Genomic DNA, 27,492 nt, shown 5'->3' with positions numbered 1-27,492 from the left:
TTTGTGTCGATCATAAAGTATAAAATGAAGTTACTTGTACTCAATTTTTATTGGAAAGGTGCATGCACCGCCACCCTTAAGTAAGCAATTATGACACCATGCATTTTACAAAGAATCTCTTTTGAAAGGACCCTTAAACATCCCATTATTAAGTTTACAGAGCTGAATATTGATTGTCATTGTCCCATTAGTTCATTTTTAGAACTGCCAGGCCTTCAAACAAAAACAAAACCCTTGTGTATTTTAGGTAACATTTTAGTTTCTCTTTGACAGAGATCCTTCTATCTGGCACATCATTATAATTTTAGAATGATTCATTCTTCTTCCATGCCCCATCTGTTGATACGCCATGTTATTAAATATTGGGGAAGTTCATATTAAGCTTCATTCAAATTTATAAAAGTAGGCACGTAGTTAATTTAAAACTTCAGTGTTTTTCCTCAGGTGAGCCCCTTCGTGAAGAATGTATTGGTTTTGATTAAATTTAATCCTTTTAAGAGTATTGGTATAATTTTATTCCAGTGCCTTTTTGATCCTTGGTGCTTTAGCTGTTGTATAATCACTGATGGTTTTTATTACTCTGTAGTTTAAATACAAATATGGTTCCTTTTCTAGAGAAAAGAAAACGGCAAAGGCAGGAAGAAGGTGAAAATAGAAGAAGGGTATGAGAATATTTTAGAAAGTATTATACTAATTTTCTATGTACTGTATGTTGGTATGTATTACAACTTTCCATTAGGACCTTGGTTTTCATTCCATTATAACACTAATGTGGAATTTGGCATATAAAGTCATAACCCCAGAAGAAATATGTCAAAATATGTCTATCCCCCTCCAGTCAATTCATTATTGTAGTCTACAGGAAATGAATTAGTACCCATGGCATGCTTTTCAAGCCCAAACACTATAGAACTTTATTTTTTTTAATTCAACATGAATTAAAAATAGAATCTGGTTTATTGCAAATCTGCAGCGCTTAATTTTACATGTTTTCTTCATGTGTGTATGTGTTACATTGTCACTGAACTTAAATTGACATGAAACATTTTGGTCTTTCCAGACCATTTTCAATTAATGGTTCAGAAAGGTTGGGTGGTTTTTATTCTGCAGACTAGAACTGAAGATCTTGCTCTGTTGTAAATGGGTATATTGTCTTCAATGGAATTATGCCAGTTTACGCCAGCTCAGGATCTGGAACCACTGAGCTGACTTTGAACCATATTGAATGTAATTAAATAGTTTCCAATTGGTTTTAATAGAAATTGAATCCGATCCTGCCTCTCTTTTACATAAACCAGGGGTTTCAAACTTCATTTCACCACAACCCCCTTCTGACAACAAAAATACTACATGACCACAGGAGGGGGAGGGAACCAAAGCCCAAGGCCTATAGCCCCAGGTGGGGGGCCTGTGAAGTGAGCCTTACCACCCAGAGCTGAAGCCCTCAGGCTTCGGCTTCAGCCCTGGGCAGTGGGGCTCAGGCTTGAGCTTTATCCCCAGAAAGTCTAATGCCAGCCCTGGCAACCCCATTCAAACGGGGTCGCAGTCCACTTTGGGGTCCCGACCCACAGTTTGAGAACCGCTGATGTCACTGTAATATTTTCATATTAGAGTTTACAAGAACTTTTACTGTAAGCATCATATGACTGTGTGGCTATTGTATTATCCTACCAACAGGTGGCATCTCATTTCTACTGCATTGACTATAGAGATATTGAGCATATTTTGTATGAATAGATTTAATACGAAATTAGTATAACTATGATACAGCGGATCTTCGCTAGAACACGCGTCTATATAGTGCAAATTCGCTTATAACGCTGTCACAGCCATGGATCCCAAATTTAGTAACTTTCATTGGCAGTCATGATAACGCGGTCCTGGCTATAACGCGGTACTGCGCATGGATCCCGAATCCCGCCTTCTAGCGAGGATCCAGTGTACTTACTTTTAAAAAACTATTGGGTGGGAACAATTGCTAGTAAAATATATTTTAGAATGAAAGGGCACATACTGATTCAAATTTTTTAAATTGAAGAAGACACAGGCACACAATCTCACAGCCTGTACTCAGTAACACCTAATGTATAAAGTTACTGCTCCTCTAGTTTATTGTGTGAGGGTGAATATCCCAAGATAATGGATCTAGAATTTCAGAGGATTCCAGATATGATCCAAGTAAGTAACTTTGTTCATATCGCTGATGGGGTGTATTTTGTTGATTTTGTTTTTTGGGTCAGGAATGGAAAGAACGATATGGAAACAGCCGAGAAGATTCCACTAGAAATAGAAATGTTCACCCAGACCAAAATGAATCTAGTTTCTCAGAGACCAGCGCAAGCAGACGTAAGTAATACGCTTTTTTCTATACTTTCTAAAACCTTCACTAGCATAATTGTAAAAGTAGCAATAATTTGTTTTCTGCTTATCACCTCAGCATGCTGAGTTTACCCCTTTTTGTCTCACGAAGCCATGCTGTTCGCTCCAGGAGGGACAGTAGGTCTCCACGGGGCTGGCAATCTTTGATATTTCCTCTTTCCGCTCCAAGGGAAGGTTCTGAGAATAATCACAGATTCCTAGGTCATTTATTGGACTCTTTGATTTGGCCTGTAGTCCTTACAATTTGAGCCGCTGTTCCCAGCTGTGGGATTGACAACAAAGGGCTTATCTACACATTTGGCTAAATCAGCACTGCTGTGATCGATGCAACTGTGTTGATTTGACCCGCTAAGTTGATGGGAGAGCACTTTCCCGTCGACATCTGTATGCCAGCTCCCTGAGAAGCATAAAGTAAGTCAGCGGGAGAGCATCTCCCGTCGACACAGCACGGTATAGACACTGCTGTAAGTCGACCTAAGTTATGTTGACTTCAGTTACATAACTGAAGTAGTGTAATTTAGGTTGATTTACAGCTTTAGTGTAGACCAGCTCAAAGTGGATTGTTATACTGTGTTCTGAGAGGTAGGGATGCTTGCAATTTTCTACAGAGTCTAAGATTTTAAAATCTGTAACCCTTCTAGTTGCCCAGATAATCTTTCAAATGTAAATTGTCATAGTAATTAGACTTATAGAATATTAATTCAATATACTGAATATATAACCTATTATACAAACTCGTAGTTTACATTTTTTTATAATGTGTGAAACTACCATATGTTAAATCATTTGAAGTGATATATTTCTTGAGGGGAAAATAGTAAAATATTGGTCAAATTTTCAATGGGCAGGTAATTTGTTTTTATGCTTATTGGAGAGTTTTACCCTTTTTTTTTTTTCACTTGTACATATTTCTGAATTTTTGCATGTTTTACATGTTTGCCCATGAGCTTCTCGGAGCTGAACACACATAATAGTATGCTAATTCATGAAACAGAAAATACAGCTGACCCATCAATACAGTGACACTGAGTGTGCACAAAGTGCTATTAAATTAATAAAGTAAATATATTGAGTAGAGAGAAATAATTTTCCTATGTAACTACTTTCAATTATAGTAATCTTATGTGTAACTATGATAGGTACAAATTTTGAGGAAGAAATGTGGCGGGTTATCTTTTTTTTTTTTTTTTCTTTCTCCCCCCCTCCCCCCCCCCAACCTGGAAATCCAATATTTATAATAATTAACTGAAATTATTTTAACAAGGAGTCCAATGGCACCTTAAAGACTAACAGATTTATTTGGGCATAAGCTTGGGACAAAAACCCACTTCTTCAGATGCATGGAGTGAAAATTACAGATGCAGGCATTATTATACTGACACGTGAAGACAAGGGAGTTATCTCACAAGTGGAGAACCCGTGTTGGCAGGGTGGATGTAGTCCACTCCCAGTAATTGATGAGAAGTTGTCAATTCCAGGAGAGGCAAAGCTGCTTTTGTAGTGAGCCAGCCACTCCCAGTCCCTATTCAAACCCAAATTAATGGTGTTAAATTTGCAAATGAATTTTAGTTCTACAGTTTCTCTTTGAAGTCTGTTTCTGAAGTTTTTTTGTTCAAGTATGGCTACTTTAACATCTGTTATAGAATGTCCAGGAATTATTTTAATGATACCCAAATAATATGCAGCATCCCAATATTATAATGGGAAGCACACCAAATGGTATTGTGAAGACTGCATAACAGATTGCATTTTAACACTTGTTCCCAGTCATTAATAACTTTTTGAAATTTTGGCATTTGGGTTGACTTTTTTTTTTTTTTTTCCCCCCTGGCATGGTCTTTGCCCAAATGTTTGGTTTGGATTTGATTTGGCATTTGTTTTAAGAAACATAGTTTCAACCAATATTGTCTAACTTTTGAATCATGGTGCAGGAGGAATATATTTTTCCAGTTACAAAAGCTCATAATTTTAAACTCTGTGTCAAAATAGGTTTAACTGAAAAGTGCCTTGAAGTTTTCTGGTTAGATTTGGCAATCTATACCCAGTGTTGGCCCTTTTGAAAAATTGCAAGTTGTACATGCAGAGTGAGTGCATTTTTTGCAGGGGTACTGGTTGGAACTGTGAGCATCCAACTAGGATTAACCAAATATTGAATCTAGCTATAGTCAGGCTTACTTTTTGAATGACTTACAAGTAATATGTATATTAGGTTTGTTTGTTAGAGAGAGAGCATTTATAAGACATAGGATTTTAAGATGTTTAATGATATTTGCTTATTCTATACTTTTTTTTAAAAAACATTCAGCTGTGTCTAAGTATACCAGGTCAAATGGCAGGACCGAAAGGGACAGAATAGAACTCCTCCAAGATGCGGAACCTTTGGATTTTAATGCGGATTCAGTTAGTGATGATCCTCTTGATCATCCTCTTGACTCAGGAAGGTGAGAAATTTTCAGTTTTATCTAAATGAAGTGTTCGGACTTATTATTTCTTTGATCCATGGCAACTATATTCAGTTCACAGGTGTATCATTGATAAACAGAATTCAGAATCTCCCCTAGTTTTTGTGTCTTCAGATGACTAGGGCAGTATTTGAAACCACTTGAAACTTCATCTCCCAAATGCCTAATGGGTCAGACTTATTTATTTCAGTCAATATTTTTGACGTATATGTAAAATATATTGGATACATGTGAAAAATTTATTTCATAGAGGCAAAAGTGAAGGAGTCAGCTTCTGTGAAATCCTGTAAAGAATTAAGGACATTGCAGGGGCTGACTGTGGCTCAGCTAATTGTTTCCCACGTTGCTGGTGATCTGTAATTTACAGATGATGAAGCAAAAAAGGATCATTAATTGTGTTGCAGAAAATAAACAAGCAGAAGTGAAAAATGTGTATATATATATGTAGCCATGAATTTTTGCTGTTCAGTCATAGTTACTGAGTTCATGTTCATCAACTTTGCATAAGTTCACATGAGCAGAAATTCTGGCACTAGTGAAGTTAATTGCAAAACTCCCATTGAGTTCAATAAGGTCAGGATTTCATCCATGATTGGTACCTAACTATAGTCTTGTAAGTTACTAAATTTGTTTAGAAAGACACAGGGCCAAATTATCAAAAATCTCATAACGTGAAAGTGTGCTATTGAGTAGTAACTCATTAACTTGTACTCTCTAACCCAGTAGTTCTCAACGCGGCCCCCTGGGGGTCTGCAAGCCCTTTCAGGGTGGACACAGGGCCCCCCAGCTGAAGCCCTAATCCCCAGCACCCCCCGAGGGGCTGAAGGCAGGAGGTGCAGGGCTGAAGGCCTGATCCCTGAGCCCTGATGCTCTCTGTGGGGCAGAAGCCCTGAGCCCATGGGCAGAGTTGGGGACATGGAGGGCATTGCCCCTCCCACTCCAACTGCAGCGCAAGAGCATGGCAGTCCCAGGGGCAGCCCCACACCTCTCTCCTCTCCCTCCGCATCTCCTCTCCCTACCCCCTGGCCAGGTCAGAGGTGGGAATCCGGAGCCAGGCAGCGCGGGGCAGCTGTGGCTCTGGCCGATGCCATGGAGCAGGCAGCGGCAGCATTCCCTCCTCTCCTGCTGGTGCCCCAGGTTGAAGCTGCTCCTCAGCTCCCAGCCCCCTTTGCTCTCGCAGAGGCAGCCAGTAAGAGCCCCCCCTGGTGGGGAGACCCGGCTCCATGACTGGCAGACCCCTCTGGGAACAGGGACCACAGGGGAGTCCTCCCAGCTCACAGCCCCTAATATCCCTCGCCCTGCACCCTGAGCTATGCCCTCCCTGAACCCTGAACTACCCATTGCCCACACACAGCCCCTAGTAACCCTCTCCCTGCACCCTGAGCTAACCCCCTGCCTGCTGGCTGACTCAGGGGTTGGAGGTGGCACTCCCTCCCTGGTCTCTGCCATGTGGAAGTGTCTCGAGCCCCACCGGCCCCTGCCCCCGCAAAATAGAAGTCAAAGTACCGCCTATGCCCAAGGCCCCTGCCCCAAGTGCCGCCGCCCCTCCCCTGCTGGGCCCTGGAGTTTTTATAGCATTTTGAGGTGGGCTTCAGAGAGAAAAAGGTTGAGAACCCCTGCTCTATCCCATGCATCATATAATTTACACACACATAATTCTTGCACTTGTCAAATGAACACAGGACATTGTATAATGCATTATTTCTGCTTCTTTAATGTGTTTTCATCTACTTGCTAAACCTGTAAAATTGAGTAATTTTCAATGGGTCTAGCAGCCAGAATGAACTAGACTCTAACACACCTTGTTTTAAAACAACTTAACCAATTCTGTCTAAGCAGTAAGAATTTTTTCTCACACCAGTGTAAATCAGGAGTAATTCTATTGAAACCACACTGGTTAAAACCGATATCAGGGGAGAATCAAGCCCTGTTTTTTTTCCATAGCAACAGTTTAAAGCATCTTAAAACATGTAGAACAGTGCTAGAAGGGCAGGTCCCTGCTTTGGGTCTGTTCAGGATTACTAGAGAGAGAAAAACACAGTTGTGATGATCTTTTGAATATATTTGTGTTTTTAAGTCTTCATATATTTGGCTACCAATTTGGGGAAACATATTTCTTCCCCTCAAAAGCTGCTATTCACTTCTTAATGGTGTTGGGTGGTGCTATTTCACTGGATATCATGTAGAGTCTCTTGCTGCTTATCCAACCTGAAAACTTTCAGATACCAATAAAAGTATTTTTCCTTACAATTTAACAAAAAAAATATAATAGTCTTTGGTTTCTTCATGGCTAATAAGAAAGGTAGTTTAGAAAAAAGACCTCCTCAAATATGTTTAAATAGTCTCTTGGTCACATGATATTTAAAAGATTTAATTTTGGATAGCTAACCGCCATGTATAAAATTCTTATGCACATATTTTTTAGATTACGAGAATTTCAATTTTAGTGTATTTATTTTATTATATATAAGTGAATAAAGTGCATTGGGATCATCCAGGATGAAAATCACTCTAAATGTAAGTTATTCTGCAGTTTAGATATTTCATGTGGCAAAATGGGCAGAATAGATTTCTTTTTAATACACACTAGATGTGACTTTGCTTCTATATGTTATTGATGTTTTCTTTCTTTCCTCTTCTCTTATACAATTTCTTTATGTATGTCCTACAGGTATCAGCCTGGTGGAAGGTATTTATCAATGTCACGAAGCCGAATATTTGATGATGTCTAATCCCTTCATAACTTATGAAAACTTAATAGAAATCAAAGTCTGCTACTCATTATTTGGAAAACACTGTTTGTAACATTTCTGAACCAAAAAAGACATTTTTCTCTTTTTAAAAAAAAAAAAATTGTGGAAAATAAAGGAACAATAATAGTTAGAAATGCACCTTGTATAGTAACTCACTTATCACGGCTAGAGTATACTTGTATTAACAGGCATTGTTACACAGTGTGGGGTGTTTTTTGTTTTTGTTTTTGTTCTTGGGGAGGCTATAAAGCTATTTAAAAACCCTAGTTTAGTTAGTTAAAGGTGAATCTAGACTAAATTTTATACATGCAAATAGGGCTCAAATTGAACTGTAACTTAAAGGTTTGGGATGGATTTTGTTGTTTTTGTTTTGTTTTTAGTTTTGGAAGGAATCGTTTTTTTAAAAGATGCTCTGAGAAATATAATATAGTTTAGTCATCCAAAGTGAAGTTAAATGAATTACTGTATTACACACTATTATTAAACATCTTGCTATTTGAATTTTGAGTCTGAACCGGGAGTCCACTGAAGTGAAAAGTCTTCCATTGACTTCAGTGGCCTTTGGATCAGGCCCCTTATGAGTAGAAGGGATCAAATGGCAATTCTGTATACACACGCTGGCATAAAATGTGGAAGGCTTACACATAAGCCATAGAATTGGGAATTTTTTCTGTTTCAATATTATATGCAGATAAACAGTAGCATGTGTAATTAAGATTAAATATAAACATAACTATTTTTGCTATCAGTGTCATTCAAGTATTTGTGCAATGACAGGAATGCATCCTCTAAGGTCTGGTGGCTGTTTAAGAAGACTTTTTACAGTAGTATCAGTTGAAAATCTTTGTGTAAGAGAAATTTTAATGTGAAATATATCCATTTTAAATTTTAAATGTTTGTGAAAAACTAACTTCTAGCACAGCGTAAAACTCCTGGAGCTTTCCATTTGAAAAAGTGAACTATGTAGCATGAATCATTATTGGTAAATGCTTTTGACATCCCAACTGCACTGCCTTGCACAAGGTATCTGTGTTTTTAAGGTGCCTATATTTTACAATATGTAGGCTTTTCATTGCAAAAAGAAGAAATGCTTATTTTATGCAAATAAACGCCATCAAAAATGCCAATGAATAACAGTGGAAAAAATGCTGTTATGCAAATGATTTTTGGGGAAATATGCTCAACTTCAATTTTGCTTTGTTTGCAATTTTCAGCCAAAGGTAGGTTTTAAGTTGACATTTTTAATCACTTAGGAGTTTTCTCATTGCAAAGTGAGGGTGAAAGCTGAAGCATTAGATCTCAGAACTATTTTTCTTTTTCATACTTGAAAGATGGGCAACTCCTAAAGCATCTAGAAATGGGGTTACGCTGAAAAATAGGTTTTCATGGATGAGGTATTCCATTTAGTAATAGTCTGTTTTCTAAAATCTGTGCTAATGTGATTCTATCCTGCTTTAATGAATAATAATTCAGAAGTTCAGGAAATAATGCTACTTGTCGTGTATTCTCTGCTTATTTACAATGATTTGAGTAACTATTTTGAAGGATAGTGAAATTCTGGTCCACTTCTATAGAACACATTACATAAATAAATAGACATATAATAGATTAACTCTGAATCCTTTCTTTAGATACATGTACTGTTCCTGCTGAAATCAGTGGGAACCTCATTTGCATCCAAGCGCATAAATTCTCTCTTAAAAGTGGGCCGGGGAGAATTTTTTTCAAAAAGCGTTCTGGAGTTTGGGGAGTTCCTGCTCTTGTGTGTGTTTTTTAACTTAGAAATCCAGGTCTTCTGTGCCCTGGAAGACTGATCATTGGAGAACTAATGACATCACCAAAGACTAAAAGCTGAACAATTGAGAGGAAAGAAATTTTTATTCATACTGTTTAAAAGTTCGTCGGTCTTTATGTTAACACCTATTTAACTCCAATAACAAACATTTTGGAGAAAGAATCTTTATTAAATTATCTGTATCCCTCCTCCTCAATCAAAGTATGATTACTGAAAATACACAGGCTCTTAGGCACATTCTCCTCCTCCTTTAAGTCTTCCAGAAAAACCATGTGAGACTAGATTTGGCATTCCAATTTTTTTTTTTATTTTAAAAAAATTGATACCTAAAGACCTGAAAGCTTGTTTTTAAACTTCATAAAGAAGCCCTTCCTACCGCCTCCCCCACTCCCAAAAGCACAAGCTCTTCATTAATACGTTACAAGTCACATTGAAGGGGCTCTATTCTTAGTTCCACTGCTGTTAAGGAGAGAGAGAAATTCGAGGACTTCAGTAGCTCAGACCATAGGTTAGAGGTTTGTTACAGGAGTGGGTGGGTAAGATTCTGTGGCCTGCGTTGTCTGGGAGGTCAGACTAGACGATCATAATCGTCCCTTCTGACCTTAAAGTCTATGATTCTGTGATTCTATAATAAACTTCACAGAAGGAATGCTGGATACTCATGAAGAGCCTGATCCGCTTGTCATTGTGCAAGTAGAACCTAGCCCTAATAAGAGCTGCTCTTGCTATCATTTAAGTCAATGGAAGTTTTCTTTGAGTTCAGTGGGAGCATGGTCAGACCCATATAATAAGAAAATGAACTAGACCCCATGTCTGGATTCCCACTGATAATTTTCAAAGTGGAGCATAAGGATTTAGCCAGGTGACTCGAATGTTAATGGGACTCCAGTGACTAAAATACAAACCCCAACATGGAATTTTAACCCCCTAACTGTGGTGGGAATTTCTTAGGTTTTGTGGACTACTCCAGGTGATGATGCAATGAACTGATTGTCTAGGGATTGTCCATAAAGCATAGGAGTAGTTGTATCACGGCTAGGATGTTTTGTATTAAAATGTTGCTTTCAGCGTTTCCCTAGGTTTTGATTTGTTAGCTAGATGACTGGGGTGAGATCCTGATCTCATTGAAGTTAATGGCAAAACTCTCATTGACTTAAAACCAACGGTTGGATTTTTAATAAGCGTTCTTGTACTAATTAATTTACACTCTGAAAAAGAATCCTGTATGGTTTCCTGTGAATGTAAACCTGGAAGATTTATCAGTGTTACCATTTTGTGAGAGGACACAATTGTGTAAGTACATACTGTTTACTGATATAGTAATTTATTTTACTTGGTAAATCTCACAAATATGTACCTATTATGTTCCTGCACCGCTAATACTCAAAATTAGAAAGTCCAAAAATAATTGCATTGTAAACTGTACCGTGATTTGGGAGACTGAACAATAACATGTATTTATGCTGCCACTACATAAACATACTTATATGCAACTAAAGAGTATGTAAATCATATTTTCTTATAAACTAAAATGTCACTGTATTAAATTACAAGTAATATACACTTCCTATCTTGCATCATGTTTTTCACACGGTTTGATTTATAATTGTGAAATATGCCAAAAAAGTAGCAAGTTAAATAGAAACTATGTTTGGATGCTGTCATGTCCGTGATATACTAGTAAACCCATGCAAATTTTGAATACATTTTTTAAAAATCAGAGTGCGCAACATAACTGTACTAATAACCCAGAACTGTTGTGTTGTGTGTTGTTTTTTTAAAGTATGGGTAGAGAAACTGTTACACCTAATGAAACTTAATGTCTTTGCTAGACATGAAAATCTGTATTATCAGGCGTTTAAAAATGGGTGTAGAATAGCTACATTCTGAAGTGAGTTCTGTGCACTTTATATTAGGTCTGGCTTGTAGCATTCAAATGTAGGGAATCATTTAACAATTTGGGGATGAACTATAGAACTTCGTTTTTACTGTACATTAGTACCAATATCTAATGTTGGGGCTGGGGAGATGTAACATGTTATCCCTGAGGTACAATTTTAAAGTGCTCAGGAAAAAGTCCTTTTGGAACAAACCTTATACTGCTGTAATTCACACTACTGAAGAATGCTTAATGTCTTCTGCATTTGTGTTTGTTCAAATAGTAGTCATGTAAATTTAAGTGGCTATGATTACAGTATTAAGAGAACTGGGGAGAAGCTGCTATTTTTTTGACTATTTATGTTCTTGCTATTGCAAAATATAGCCCTAACAATTATTTGTACAATTGAAGGTGTAATAATTGTGGTTTTCCACTCCAATTCAGTGTAATTATGGTAACTTGTACTTTTATTAAATTAAACCTGGAATATTGTAGCTGTTCCTTGAGAACAAGTGAAGGTTTCCTGTTCTTTTCTTTCACTATCACTGTTAATTACTTGAGACCTAACGTGCACTTAAAATATTAGAAGCTTATGAAAGAAGTTCTCATTGATTCATTCATTATAATCAAATGAATATATCGTAATTGTTAACAAAAAACACTAGTTTTGATGCTGTGTATATTCGGTGTCCTAACATTTAATTTATCTAAAATGCAAGAAAGTCATTGCAATTTTTACAGAATATTTTTTTTGTAAATAATAACTTGTAACATTTTGATTGAGATTTTTAAATCCTCTTTCTCCAATGTGCTGTGGAGGGATATCTACTGCCTCATAGCAGTACTATGCCAATACTACTTGTGCCTCTAGCAGATTAGTCTAGTCTGAAGTTGAGACACTCCTACATTTCTTCATTCCCTTAATATGGACCAACCATTACCAACAAAAAAGTTTCACCTTAAACCAGACCCTCACTCTACTGTATTAATTAACTGTTGGTATGAATTATGCTTCATTACATCCAGTAACTTTTCTTGCAGTCATAAAGGAAGATGAGCGAGTTTATTCTTTGTAGGTGTGCTCCTCACCACGTTAATGAGTCCAGGTATTTAGATTGTAACATATAAGCAATGCCAGTTTTCAACTTTTGGTTATTACTTCATGACTGTGTCTTACTAGATGACATACTCATATGAAATGTAGTAACTGGAGAATGGTGTCTCAGAATTTCTCTCTCAAAACTCTTCTTTGAATACTTTCATTCCTATAGACCAGCTGTTCTCAAACTGTGGGTCAGAACCCCAAAGTGGGTTGTGACCTCCTTTGAATGGGGTCGCCAGGGCTGGCATTAGACTTGCTGGGCCCCAGGGCCAAAGCCTGAGCCCCACCTCTTGGGGCCGAACCCCAAGGGCTTCAGCCCTGGGTGGCAGAGCTCAGGCTTTGGCTTCAGCCCTGGGCGGCAGGGCTGAAGTTATAGGCCCCCCGTCCAGGGCTGAAGCACTTGGGCTTCAGCTTTGGTCCCCTGACTTGGAGCAGTGGGGCTCAGGCTTTGCCTGGCTCCGGTATGCTCAGGCTTCAGTCACCCTCTCCTGGGGTCGTATAGTAATTTTTGTTGTCAGAAGCAGGTCATGGTGCAATGAAGTTTGAGAACCCCTGCTACAGACATAAGTGGAAGGGCAGGGAATTAATTTTATTTCTGTTGGTACAACTTTAGTAATTGCAGACCTTATTCCATTTTCAAATGTGTACTGTATTAAGAATAGGCTATAGGAGTGCTGCTTATGGATAGACTAGGTTTTTGCCTTATGATACAAGTATAAGTGTGCATAATTTCATGCTGTGTTGTTTTGACCCTCACTTAATTGAAGTTGTTTTTGTGTAGTGTTCTAAATTATTGATGTACTGGATATATTTTTAATTGTATGTTTGAATATCTAGTGAAATAAAATTGTTTGCATGAAATAAAGTGCATTTCTACAATACTACTTATATGTGCTTTATACATTCAGACTTCCTCTAGAAATGCTTTTGTTACTAATCTTTTTCAAATAATTTTACTTTTTTCCAATTAATAATTGTGAATTGATTTAATTGAGAGTATAACCTTACTTTGTTTTTTTTAACTTCCTTCAAATAGCAGACTAATATTAAACTTACAGGATTTGTATGTACTCATCACACATTTTTAAGAGGGGGAGGATACTTTTTGGAATAGTTTACCAAGGTATTCTGAAAAAGAACAGTGATATGTTGGGTTTGTTTTGGTTTTTTCCTGCAGCCCAACTGGTTAAACATAGGAATAAACTGTGTTACCTCCCATCTTCGTTGGGAAGCTTTATCTTCCACACTATGATCATTAAGCTGCTGAAGTATGTAGTTTCCCTTGTAGTCCATCCAAAGTGCACTATTAAAGATTGTGATCTGAACCTCTGCTTTTTGCAGACCAGCATCTCCCATGATTCTGATGTATAGTAGGCTGCTTCCTTCCTCTCTGCAGTTCCAGAGTCATTGCAATGTAGTTTCTGCTGGCCATGCCCCCTTTTCTGGTTTTCCACCAGAATTTCTACCTCCGTGGCAGCATTTAGTGGCTGTTTGCTTTGCTCCTCACCATTTCCTTTGTCAACTTTACTTTTTCAATTCATTTTTTGAGGAATAACATGCAACTTTATAATGCTTGTTCCTCTTACTTTTCCTCTTCCTCTTCCCCGGATCAGATAATTGGCAGAATGATGGTTTCAGCCACCCAGATCCACCCCTGTAGCAACCTCCTCTCTTGGACTCCTCAAACAATGGCAGAGCATACGAGCAGGAACCTGGCTAAACCTATGCAGCATCTCCCTATGTGAAACAGTATTTACAGGTTCTACAGGAGTAAAATGATGCCCTCCCTGTTCACAACAAGCCGACACTTGCATTGCACCTTCACAGGGCTCAAGCAGACTGGCATATTGGATACCCCTCCTGCCTTGAGGAGCCGCAACTCCAATGCAGAAAAGCCCAATCAGGAGCTTCCCAGACTTTCAGGGGGAGAGTATAAGGATGAGGATGCTATTATCACAGCTATGGGAGTAAGTCTTACAAAAGACCTGGGCTGCAAGGAAAAAAAACCCTTAAGCAATCCAAAGTCCCTCCCAGAACTGATGGGGGTCCTCAGATACCTGGGGAAAGAAGCAGGACTACTACACATCTCTTCCTTCGATGTTTGGCAGAATTCTTAAAAAGAGACTCTGTCTCACAAGCAGTGGAAATGGGACCCAGAAAGTTAGTACACAGAGGAAGACCTATCTAGAGGGCTCAAGGCTCTCAATAAAAAGGGTCAGGAGAGACTGCACCCTGCCTATCGCAGGGACCTTTGTAAAAAAGGCAAAAAGAGACAAAACACCCTAAAAGCACAAAAAGGGAAAGAAGATATAAAAGATCTAAGAAATATTTGTACACACTCTCCCTTCTCTATTGAGGAGGCAGAAGTTCCGGATTCAGACTCTGAGCAGGACAAGGAGTTAAAAACAAAGGTTTCCTCCCCCTCCCTCAATGAATTTGATACTATGTGTAGGAAAATGGTATCTACTGTATATATCGAACCAGATGAGATATTAGATGAGAAGCTTAAGAGCAAATACCTGCCAGTCTAATTCTAGCTTGAGATGGCAGTTCTGCTGTACTCTTCCCTTATAGATGTAATCAGGGATGAATGGGAATACCCTGATGAAGGAAAGGGTATAAGCAGTCACACGCTTAGATACTATAAGATGCAAGAGCCAAAAAACACCATCACAGAAATATTGAATGTTGATGCTGTGGGGGTGGTGTTGGTAAAGGATATGATGATCCCATCAGAAAAGAATATCTTCCCTAAAGATACAGCTGACAGAAAGATGGAGGTTAACTTTAGGAGGGATTTTGAGGCTTCCTTGGCCACTAAGCATATTCCTGGTCACTACCTGCTTTTCAACAGCTGCAGTGTCTTCTACAACATGCACCCTCCAAACCCTCAGGTACTCATGACAGAGGTCAACCTATTGGGGTGGGGAGCACACTGAATCACAGAAATGTAGGGCTGGAAGAGACCTTGAGAAGTCATCAAGTCCAGCCTCTTGCACTAAGGCATTACCAAGTAAACATAGACCATCCCTGACAGGTGTTAGTCCAACCTGTTCTTAAAAACCTCAAAAGTTGTGGATTCCACAACCTCCTTGGAAGCCTATTCCAATACTTAGAGTTAGGGAGTTTTTCCTAATCTCTAACCTAAATTTCCCTTATTGCAGATTAAGCCCATTACTACTTTTCCTGCCTTACTGGACATGGAGAACATTTGATCACGTCCTCTTTATAACAGTCCTTAACATATTTGAAGATTGTTGCCAGGTTCCCCCTCAGTCATCTTTTCTCAAGTGTAATCATGCCTGGTTCTTTAACCTTTCTTCATAGGTCAGGTTTTCTAAACATTTTATCCTTTTTGTTGCTGTCCTCCGGACTCTCTCCAATTTGTCCACCTCGTTCCTAAATTGTGGTGTCCAGAAGTGGACCCAGTACTCTAGCTGAGGCCTTGGTGATGAGTAGAGCAGGACAAATACCTCTTGTCTTACATACAACACTCCTCTTAATACACCCCAGAACTGTATTGGCTTTTTTGTAGCTGCGTCATATTGATGATGACACATTCATTTGGTGATCCACTATAATCTCCAGATCCTTTTTGGCAGTACTACCATCCCCATGTATTAGTTGTGCATTTGATTGTGCAGTTGTATATTTAATTCCTGGTCACCTACTGCCAATTATCACAACAGAAGTCATGGAACAATCATCTGTTCCATCTTTCAAATGTAGATGCTTAAATACAATACAATCCCTACAACTACAGTTGCAACCATTCAGTTGCATCTGAAGAAGTGGGGTTTTTACCCACGAAAGCTTATGCTCAAATAAATCTGTTAGTCTTTAAGATGCCACCGGACTCCTCGTTGTTTTTGTGGATACAGACTAACACGGCTATCCCTTCATACTTAATCCCTACAACTGTTCAATTTAATCAAAGTTTAAAAGTCAAATAATTGATTCAACTTAGAAAAAGAGCATAATCCTAAGTAAACAGCACCAATCCTGGGACCTGCTTCTGTATTCCCTATTCACCCAAAGCTCCCATAGACTTGGGAGATTTGCCTAAATGAGACTGCTGGAGTTATGATGTACTGTTTTATGTTGTAGTCAGAACCTAACGTCCCAAACACGATCCTGGTCCCATTGCACTCAGTGCTATAGAAACACACAAAGATAAGGTCCCTGTCCTAAAGAAATCTCAACAGGCAGCAGTTAATCTCATGAGAAATCACTGAGCCAGCAACTAACTTTTCTGGCTGCACTGCCTCAGGAACGGGACAGGGACCGCATTGTGATTCTGAGAGTTACAATCTGCTCCCCCAGTTTTGTCAGCCTTTGCTTGTGGTGTAGCTTGCTTTTTCCTCTGCACCACTCTTCTTCATGGGAGTATGATTAGCAGCTGCTTTCTCTCCTCCTGTGCAGAGTTTGCTGTGGGTAGTGCACAGCTGAGCTCACAATTGAGCCCTAAGGGGCAGGTTCATAATCATGGCCAGCGTCAAACTTCAGAAATCAGTTCACAAACACCAGGGTGCTACAACATTGTGATATACTCACAGAGCTCACACAGCAGGGAAAGCTCAAAATCGGGACACAGGTCATGGCACGTAAAACAAGGTAAAATTCAAATACTTTATTTCATACTGTGTGTCATTGTTGAGTCTGCCTGTCTTGCCTGTTAATCACTGAGACTTCAAAACAGTTTTCTGTATTTGTTTTGAAATCCTTTGGCTCATTTTTAAGTTGCAGGCTCAGAAGCTACCCTCCATTCAACTGTATATGTCCCCTTTTAACTTCTCAGAAGTTACCTGGGATAGGAAGGATTCTGGTTCCAGTCATACAGCATCGCTCACACACTTTCAGAATCCCATTTAGCAAAGAAATAAATGCTCCAGACAATATCATCCCTCCACTGAGGGCTCAATCCTGCAACGTGCTGATCACTCTGGGTCTAGTCAGCAAAGCACTTACTTATATTCTTCACTTTAAGCCAGGTGAGTAGGCCCATTGAAGTCAATGAGAATACCAACATGATTAAAGTTAAGCAAGTCTTTAAGTTCTTTTGATCAAAGCCAGAGTGCTCAGCACCTGGCAGGATCAAGCCCTAAGTGATGCCTTAAAAGAAGGAACATAATTTATAAGAGTGTGAATTTAAAACAAAACAAACATGCAGCTCATTTTGTTTTTTCATGAAATGTTTATTACATTATTCCATTACAGTTAGGTCATACAGAATGCTTGGATTATCCAAGAAATGTATCATTTCCCTCAATCAAGATCAGGGCCTTGTTGTGCTAGTGTAACGCCGAGAGACCGCAGTTGTCGGTGGGCGGGATCAAACCTGGGACTTTTGGATCTTAGTGCATGAGCCCCCCCTACTGCTTGAGCTAAAAGCCATATGGCTGTAGAGCAGACTCATTAATCTCTAGTCTTGGTGCCACTTGATGGGACAGAGCACCACACCTAGGAGGTGTGTGGGTTACACTGGGTGCTGTACAAACACAGTATGAGACAATTCCTTACCTTGAAGAATTAATAATCTAAACAGACACGACAGTCAAATGGGGGCAGGGGACAGATAGAGGAACTATAACAGATAACTGTGACTGTTTGGGAAATCTGTCTCTGTAAAACTTGTGAACTCTAGTTAGACTTCATGAACTTTGTATCATTATGCCTCAGTGAATATTGAAATCAGCCCTTTGTCAACAGGGACTGTCACCTACAGACAGAGAACTGTTACAGGAACATCCAGGCTCATTAATATTTGAATACGTCTACCCAGTGATGAGCTGCCAAAATCATAAACAACGGGTTCCCTCCTCACCCCACGAGGGGGTTGTTGCCCACCCGGGACTCCTGCCCCATCCAACTCCCCCATGTTCCTTGATGCCCCCCCCCCCCCCAGGACCACTGCCCCCAGAACCGGGCAGGACGGTCTCGTGGGCCACCGTAGTGGGTGCGCACTCCTAAGAGCCAGAGACACCTGCCAGGGGGCGAGATGGGGAGTCCCCGCGGTGCTTACCTGGGGCAGCTCCCAGGAAGCATCTGGCAGGTCCCTCTGGGTCCTAGGAGCGGGGGAGTGTAGCAGGGGGAGCAGCTGCTCCCCCACTGATCGCATCAAAAGTGGCTCCTTAGGCGCTGACTCCCTGGGTGCTCCAGGGCTGGAGCACCCACGGGGAAAATTTGGTGGGTGCAGAGCACCCACCAGCTGCTCCCCAGCCCCAGCTCACCTCTACCTCCTCCCCTGAACGCGCTGCACCCCACTCTGCTTCTCCGCACCCCCCCCCCCCCCGGCCCGGCTTCCCGCGCATCAGCTGTTCGGCGGGAAGCCTGGGAGGGCTGAGCAGCAGGCCGCGGCTTCCCGCTCAGGCCGAGGGTGGCGGAGGTGAGCTGGAGCAGGGAGCGGTTCCCCTGCGCAGCCCTCCCTGGGTTACCTGCTGCAGTGTGGGCGGCCCTCCTCGCCCGCCCCCCCCCCCCAGCTCACCTCCGCCTTCCTGGGCCTGAGCAGGAAGCTGCGGCCTGCTTCTCAGCCCACCCCGGCTTCCCATGCAAACAGCTGATTCGCGGGAAGCCTGTGGGGGTGGAGAAGCAGAGCGGGGTGGCGCGTTCAGGGGAGGAGGCGGAGCGGAGGTGAGCTGAGGCCGGGGGTGGGGCGGGGAGCTGCCGGTGGGTGCTCTGCACCCACCCAATTTTCCCCTTGGGTGCTCCAGGGCTGGAGCACCCATGGAGTCAGCACCTAAGGCGCCACTTTTAGCCGGTTAAATTTAGAAGCCCTTTTAGAACCAGTTGTCCCTCGTGGAACAACCGGCTCTAAAAGGGCTTCTAAATTTAACAACCGGTTCTAGCGAACTGGTGCAAGCCGGCTCCAGCTCACCACTGGGTCTACCTTGGCCATAGAGTGAGTTGGCTATAGAGAGTAGTTGAAAGGCAATAAAGTAGTTTTTCCAGTTTGGACTTGAGCTGAGAAGTAACCAAAAAATGGATCACCTGATGGCTCACCTTGATAAGATGATGGGACTTTGAGGCTGACCAGGAGGGTCACCTGACAGAAGGGACACGAAAGTTATAGGAGACAAGGTCTACTCTTAGTTGTGACACACTCTCACTGACCAGAACAAGAGAACGAGACTCGACAGGAGGAAGGAAAGAGGAGAGAAGGGTCTTGGAACCCTGAAAGGACTGACCAAAACCCAAATGGGTCTTGAACAGGTGAGGACGCTGAAGGCATGTTTTTTGTGTGCAGGTTTTGTTGTGTTTCTGCATGGATCTGTAAGTCTCTATGCTTTTGTATGAGTAAAATGTGTGTGTTTAAGAGTTTACTTTTCAAAGCCTCTGAGTTTCTTGCTTCACTTGTCACATGTCTCCAAATGGGGTAAGTTGTAAACTGGAATATCCATGTGGGTGGAGCTCTGGGGAAGGTGAGTTTCAGCTACTGGAGAGACTTGAGTGCCTCAGCACCAGTCTCGTGGATTTGCTTTATATAATGAAGAAGATCTAACAGAATAGCTGCTCTTTGTACTGGATGTTTTATCCTGTTCCATGCAGTAAGCTGGAGGGAAAGATACTACAGCAGATCTTAGATACTTTTGCATGAGCTGATACGTTGTAAGAGTGACCACCTCCTACCTGCCCCCATGTGGCCACCCCATCTCCTCTGCTGCAGTGGCCACTCCAGCCTCTCCTCTGGGTCCCACTCGTATCTCATGTGTATGGAGGGAACCATAGTGGTGTCCTTCTCTTGCTTCTGCAAGAGTGCTGCGGGGGGAGGCGGGAGGTTGTAAAATATTAGGGGTGATAGAAACAGGGGCACTAGCTTGCTCCTGCTCTCCCCTCCCCCTGGTTCTGCCACCCCATTGCTCTTTTGCATTGGTCTGCTCGTCCCATGCCCACTGATGAGCTGAGTGTGGCATATTGAGGATGGTGTTGGAATTGCAGTTTATCATTTTGAGGGTTGGGGTGCGTGGAGGATGGTGTTCCTTGTTCTGCTTGCAGGTTAGAGCACTCTGTAGTAGAGCATGCAATCTGGGATGGAAGCAGCAGTCAGTCTGGAAAAAAAATAGCTTCAAACAAGGTGAGGTGAGTTGTGCCTCTCTGCTGTACAAAACACCCTGCTTTGTGTGTGTCTGTCTTTGGTCACTGTGTGTTCTTGTTCTGTGTTCTAAGAATAAAAATAGCATAGCCTTCCAGACAGAGTATTTTGTGTGTTTTTTTTTAATCTAATTTCTCTGTTGTGAAGATAATACTGACCCATGCCTTCCTCCTCCAAATCAGTGGATTTGCAGAAGAGACTCCTAGCAGCATTTCTAGCCCTGAATCTACAGGATGCCTACTTCCATATCTCAATACAACCATCATACAAGAGATTTCCTACGGCTTACCTTTGGGGCAGGATCATTATAGGTACAGACTGCTCCACACAGGTATTCTCCAAGGTTCACTTCATTGTAGTGGCATACTAACCCCAGTACAGTGACTGGACTTTATCAGCACCAACCTGATGCAGTACAAGCGAGAGCGCTCCTCTCACTACCCACATTCACCACCCTGGGACACATCTCTCTAATATGCTGGGGAGCTCACCTACACAACAACAAGGTTCAGGACGAATGGTCTTCCACAGAAATGACCTTCCATATCACCCTTTTGGGGCTAAGGGCTGTCAGGAGTGCCTGTGCACAAACTCTGCCTTTCTTCAAAAACAACACACAAAGGTTATGACGGACTTAATGTGACCTGTATGTTTTGTATAAACTGCCAAGAAGCTGCCAGATCTCCCTCCCTCTGCAAGACAGCAATCAAACTTTGGAATTGATGCACCCATCCCAATGTGCTCATCTCAGCTGTCTGTCTACAAGGGATACAGAATGGGATAACCAACAGTCTCAGTTGGAATTTTCTTACAATGAGTGTATACTGAATTCAGAGGTGCTTCAAGATATAGCCACCCTTTGGGGAACCCGGCCTATGGATCTCTTCGCTACTTATCGGAACAAGAAAGGTCCTTGTTACTGCTCCAGGGCCGGCTTGGGGAAACATTCACTGGCAGTTGCCCTCATCTTCCCAGCGGACAGGGCCCACTTGTATGTCTTTCCCCAGTTTCCTACCCTATCCAAGATTCTGTTGAAAATTCAGTGAAACAAAGAGAGAGTTATTGTGATTGCCCCTCTTGACTATGACAAGTCTGGCTCCCTTACCGGATGCAGATGGCAATATGCCCTCCTGTTCCTCTGACGTCCGCCCATTCCTCACCTGCTCTCTCAAAACAATGGGCTGACCCTTCACCCCAACCCATGGGTCCTCCGCCGACAGGCTTGGATCTTTCTTTGTTCCACGGCTTAGAAGCAGAATGCTCCGACAAGCTGAAACACATGTTGCACCACACCCACAAGTTGACCACTCCACATACCTATCTACAAAATGGAAACGACTCCAAGTTTGTACCATTCCAAATGGACAGACCCAACCTCATCTTTCCTCCCTCTGATTTTTGCACTACATTTTAAACTCTCACTCAGCTCCCTTAAGGTACATCTCATGGCGAAAATGGCTTCCCACTGGGAGTTTGCTCAATGACTAAGGTGTAGATTCTTTAAGGGCATTGGGACTCTCTTCCCCCACCACCCGCTCCAGCCTGGGACTTTAATCTAGTTCTCAGGGCTTGGACTAGACCTTCCTCCGAGTCCAGGGCAACTTGTTCTCTCTTACACCTGTCCATGACAACAGCATTTCTAATTGCCATCACCTCAGCTAGGCACATAGGAGAAATAGCGGCCCTGATGGCACACCCATCATTCACACCCTTTGTCTTTTAAAAATAAAAGAATAACTTTAAGATCATATCCCAAGTTTCGCCCTACTTTTTCTGCACTTGCTATATGAATCAACAGATCCATCTCCCTGTTTTTCCCCAAAACCACATTGTAACAACTGGGAGACAATTGTGCATATGCTAGATATTAGAAGGACATTAGCATTCTACTTGGACAGGACTAAGGACTTCAGGAAATCCCCTAAACTCTTCCTTTCATCGACAGAAAGATCCAAAAGCTCTGTGATATCTCCTCAAAGACTATCCAAATGGATCTCTAGTTGCATTAATCACTTAGCAAGGGCACAACTTGCTTCCATCCATACGCACTCCATGAGATCAGTTCCTACCTCAATCACATTCTATAAGGATACCCCATCTCCCCAATCTATAGAGCAATGATTGGGGCCTTTGTCCATACTTTTGCAGAACATTATGCGATCACTGAAGATTTGGCTGCTGACACCATCTTCGACTCCACAGTACTCTCTGTAATAAAAAACTCCGCTCCAAAGTCCCAGCCTCCAGTGGTGGGTACTGCTCCAGAGTCACCTAAAGTGGAGCACCCATAGGGACACTACTCAAAGAAGAAGCGGAAGTTACTCACCTTGTGCAGTAACGTTGGTTCTTCGAGATGCGTGTCCCTAAGGGTGCTTCACAACTTGCCCTCCTCCCCTCGACTTCGCAGTTCTCTATAGGGCTCTGCGGTAGAGAAGAAAATGAGGGGCGTTCGCCCATGCAGTGCTAAATAGCCTTGAGACAGACCATGAGGGAGGGAGAGCACATGCGTGGGCTCAACGGGACACTGCTACCAAAAATTTCCAATGAGAGGTGCAGGGGCACACAGACACCTAAAGTGGAGCACCCATAGGGACACACATCTCGAAGAACCATCATTACTGCACAAGGTGAGTAATTTTCTCTTTCTGAGGGGCTCATGTTTTTTAGTGTGGATTCATCTCAGCTCTCTCTCTCGTGGGGCCTCTGAAAAACCCACTGAGCTTTGACACAGGCTTAGAAAGGAGGAACACTGACAGACCCCTGATTCCATTCCTGTGCTCCCCTACAAGCGGCAGAATGGAAGGCCCTGAGTCTTTACTCAAGCAAAACTCCCACCGAAGAACTTCACAACTGGATCTGCTGTGTTTGTAGTTGGTCTGGGTGGGGGAAAAGAAGATTGTGAAGGGGTTAATTTGTTTTTATCATCTCCATTCTTTTTCACTAATTAGTACATGAAGTAACAGAGAGAGTGCTTGCTGTTCCTGAGGCTGAAGTGAGGCATAGCCAGGGGATATTTCCTTACAAGTCTAACCAGCTGGTTATAGGTTTCAGAGTGGTAGCCATGTTAATCTGTATCAGCAAAAAGAACGAGGAGTACTTGTGGCACCTTAGAGACTAACAAATTTATTTGAGCATAAGCTTTTGTGGGCTAAAGCCCACTTCATCAGATGCATGAGGTGGAAAATACAGTAGGAAGATATATATGCACAGAGAACATGGAAAAAATGGGTGTTGCCATACCAGCTATAACAAGACTAATCAATTAAGGTGGGCTATTATCAGCAGGAGAAAAAAAACTTTTGTAGTGATAAACTGTCTGTTGAATAACTAATTTTTAAGATTTAAATCAACTAAGGTGGTGGGGTATGATTAGTTAAAGAATTGTTTTGCAATATATTAGGACTGGTCAATGAATAATTTTGTAATATTTTAGTAAAATGATTGGCTAAGGTAGAACTAAGTGCGATTCAAGTTTCACTATATAAACTGGGGTCCAAGAAGACGACCAGCTGGAAAAAGAAGAATATGAAGAAGGAACAACCTGGAAGAACTCACCTCTAAGACGCAGCCTAAGATCAGAGCTGCCAAGAATCCCCTGCACAACTGTGACATGCAGCAACCGGAATCCAGATGAGACTGACCTTTGCCTGGACAACAGGGGAAGTCCACCTGCATGATCAGGATAGGTGAGCATAGCATTGTATAGTTAGCATGTATATTCTGCTAGGTAATTGTTAATAAATAGAGGATAAGGATATTACTGTGTAAGGCTCTTTCACTGGTAAAAGGCCCTGCAAACTCACAGAAGATTGCGCCCTGAGCCCTAGGAATTGGGCTCTAAAAAGGACCCTGGTGGCTCTGGTCAGCACCGCCGACCGGGCCTTTAAAAGTCCGGACGGCGGTGCTGCCCAGCTAAGGCTAAGGTGCTGCCCTACCTGTTCTGACACCACACTGTGCCCCGAAAGTGGCCAGCAGGTCTGGTTCCTAAGCAGGGGGGCCACGGGGCTCCGCGGTCTGCCCCCACCCCAAGCATCGGCTCCGCACTCCCATTGGCTGGGAACCAGGACCTGCTCCTGGCTGCCTCTGGGTGCAGCATGGTCCGTGGTGCCAGGGCAGGCAGGAAGCTTGCCTTAGCACTCCTGCTGCATCACTGACTGGGAGCTGCTGGAGGTAAGCCCGTGCCCCAGCCCTGCGCCCCCCCAAACCCGGAGTTCCCTCCAGCACCCCAAACCCCAAAGTCTCTACTCAGCCCCATCCCAGAGCCTGCACCCCCAACCCAGAGCCCTCAGCACCCTGGCATCCCTACCCCAGCCCAGAACCCCCCTCCCATACACTGAACCCCTCATCCCCGGCCCCATCCCAGAGCCCGCACCCCCAGCCTAGAGCCCATACTCCCTCCCACATCCCAACCCCCTGCCTCAACCCGCAGGCCCCTCCCACATTCCGAATCCTTCGGCCCCACCCCCCAGGCTGGAGCTCCCTTCTGCACCCCAAACCCCTACCCCAACCTGGACCCCCTCCCACACCCTGAACCCCTCATTTCTGGCCCATGCCCCCAGTTAGAGCCCTCAACCCCTCCTGCACCCCAGCCCCCTACCCCAGCCCAGTGAATGTGAGTGAGGGTGCGGGGGGACTGTAGTGAGTGAGGGGTGGGGCTAGGGTGTTTGGTTTTGTGCGATTAGAAAGTTGGCAACCCTAGGTGGCCCTGAGCCCTAGGAACTGGGTAAGGGTAGGTGCCTTTCACCCAGAACCCTAGGAACTGGAAATGGTGGGGGTGCCTAAATCAACTGGGTTATTGAGCCCTAGGAACTGGGTAAAGGTGGTTCCCTAGAGTGTGTGGGTATAGTCACCTCTTGGACCAGATCCTGTGCTCCACTTAGGACTAAATAAAGAATTCCCTCTCCCCTTTTGGGTTCCAGGACTAGCTGCCTAAGAAGCAGTTATTAATGGTGTCTAGGAATTGTATCTGATTAAGTTCATTAGTAATTTTGTACTTTGGATGTGTGGTATACTCTGTACCCACTCCCTACGTGTGAGTCCAATCAGCTCCATGTAGTTTGATATTACGCCAGTAAAGAAACCTTAGTTATGAGTTTGGAGTTGAGCTGAGTTCTTAGGAACTGAGTGCATAAGGTCTCTGAAGCCACTCCAACATACTCCTGAGTGAATAAGGTCGTAGGGGCTATCCCAACCTATTGTAAAATAACTTTAACATGAGGCTGCACTATAATAATTCTACCTTGTGGGAAAGAACAAAGCTATTTAATCTTGACAAAACATTTGTAGGTATTAAGACACATTCTTCATGTTGTTCTGTTTTAAATTCAGATGCAAAAAAAATCACATTCAAACATTTTTCTAGACCTGGTAGAAAATTTTATGACTTGAAACATGATATTTCATCAAAATAGAAACTTTCTGTTGGAACATGTTGATTTCAACAAACTCAGAAAAATTAATGAAAAAAGCATTTTGATTTTTGTTTTGAAATTACTTTTCACTTATAATATAGAAAGTAAATATGAACTCAGTAAAATATTTTGATTTTATCATAATGAAACGTTTTGATCAGGAATGAAATTTTTTCAGAAACTTTTGTTGTATAGGAGATTTTGGATTTTTTTTGTTTTCATTCTGATTCAGAATGCAAACAGATTTTGAAATGTTAGACTGTCTCATGGAATGGATATTCTGAATTTTAATCAGCTCTACATTTTTCATTGTAATATTTTAGCGAACTATCCCCTATGGGCAACTTCAAAGCAAAAGTGTCATAAAATACTAGGATTTTAGATGACATTTGCAAATGAGTTAGTTTTTAGGCATGGCAGTGGGAGTTGGCCATTTAACTCCTTTGGGTCCTTTTCAAACCCCAGCCTTTATGTTTCATGCATCCTTGCATCCAGAGGAAGTTGGGATTAGAATGTTGAAAGGATTGTTACTCTTTTTCATTGCTTGAGAAAGGTGCCAGACAATTAAATCTTGGAATGGTGGGCAGAGCCCACCAATGCAACAAACAACTCACCCCCCATGTGAGGGAGAGGATACAGAACCCAGAATCTAAGTGATTACGGGGGGACAAAAATGAAAAAACTGGGACACAGTGCAGGTCACAGCGTCAAAATGAGGGACCTAAAGGGGGACACCGAGCAGAAAGCATTGATAGTTCAGCCAATCACAGTCCTTCCCATTTAACCACAGAATAGCTACAGCATGGGCAGCAGCAGTACAGACTTTATTCTTTGCCAACCCAACAGGCCTCAGCCTTAGCCTGGAGGGATCAGTCACTGTGACCTGTGCGCCCTGGGTGGGGGTGTTAAATTTTTGTCATCCTAAAGGAAACTATATTTTTATTTGAAGTAATTGTAATCATGAATCCCCAGGAAATGCCCTGGACCAATGGTTTTTATAGTCGTTGTAACAAAGATGCTCCAACGTTATCATTGTTCAGAGCTAATTACAGGAAAGAGCTCCATCATGCTGGGCATTATGATTACGTATGGACCACCTTCTATAAACACCCTGCTCCTCCAGGGCTTGGTTCCAAAATGTTTAGTTATGACTCTTGCAATGGAACAGCCATAATTGGATCTATAAATCTGTGAATTACCAGGAAGAGCTCCATGGGTCACTGACAGGCCACAGAGCACAGTGTCAGGTTTCAGAGTAACAGCCGTGTTAGTCTGTATTCGCAAGAAGAAAAGGAGTACTTGTGGCACCTTAGAGACTAACCAATTTATTTGAGCATGAGCTTTCGTGAGCTACAGCTCACTTCTTCGGATGCATACTGTGGAAACTGCAGAAGACATTATATACACAGAGACCATGAAACAATACCTCTTCCCACTCCACTCTCCTGCTGGTAATAGCTTATCTAAAGTGATCATCAAGTTGGGCCATTTCCAGCACAAATCCAGGTTTTCTCACCCTCCGCCCCCCCCCCCCCCCCACACACAAACTCACTCTCTTGCTGGTAATAGCCCATCCAAAGTGACCACTCTCCTTACAACGTGCATGAAAATCAAGGTGGGCC

General features: G+C 42.2%; 1 protein-coding gene across 1 annotated transcript in view; it reads left to right on the top strand.

Moving 5' to 3' along the window:
- The window catches only part of LMBRD2 (LMBR1 domain containing 2), a 56,980-nt gene extending 43,809 nt beyond the window's left edge, over positions 1-13,171 (top strand). Inside the window, exons 15-18 of the mRNA XM_074952477.1 lie at positions 616-662; positions 2,241-2,346; positions 4,685-4,820; positions 7,513-13,171. Coding sequence (XP_074808578.1) covers positions 616-662; positions 2,241-2,346; positions 4,685-4,820; positions 7,513-7,573 — 350 coding nt within the window. The 3' untranslated portion in view covers positions 7,574-13,171. The remainder of the gene's footprint in view (positions 1-615; positions 663-2,240; positions 2,347-4,684; positions 4,821-7,512) is intronic.
- Positions 13,172-27,492: the final 14,321 nt, after the last annotated feature.

This window comes from Natator depressus, chromosome 5, assembly GCF_965152275.1.
Source record: "Natator depressus isolate rNatDep1 chromosome 5, rNatDep2.hap1, whole genome shotgun sequence".
NCBI lineage: Eukaryota > Metazoa > Chordata > Testudines > Cheloniidae > Natator > Natator depressus.
Note: the sequence above shows the minus strand (reverse complement) of the source record. Positions and strands in the feature narration are given on the sequence as shown.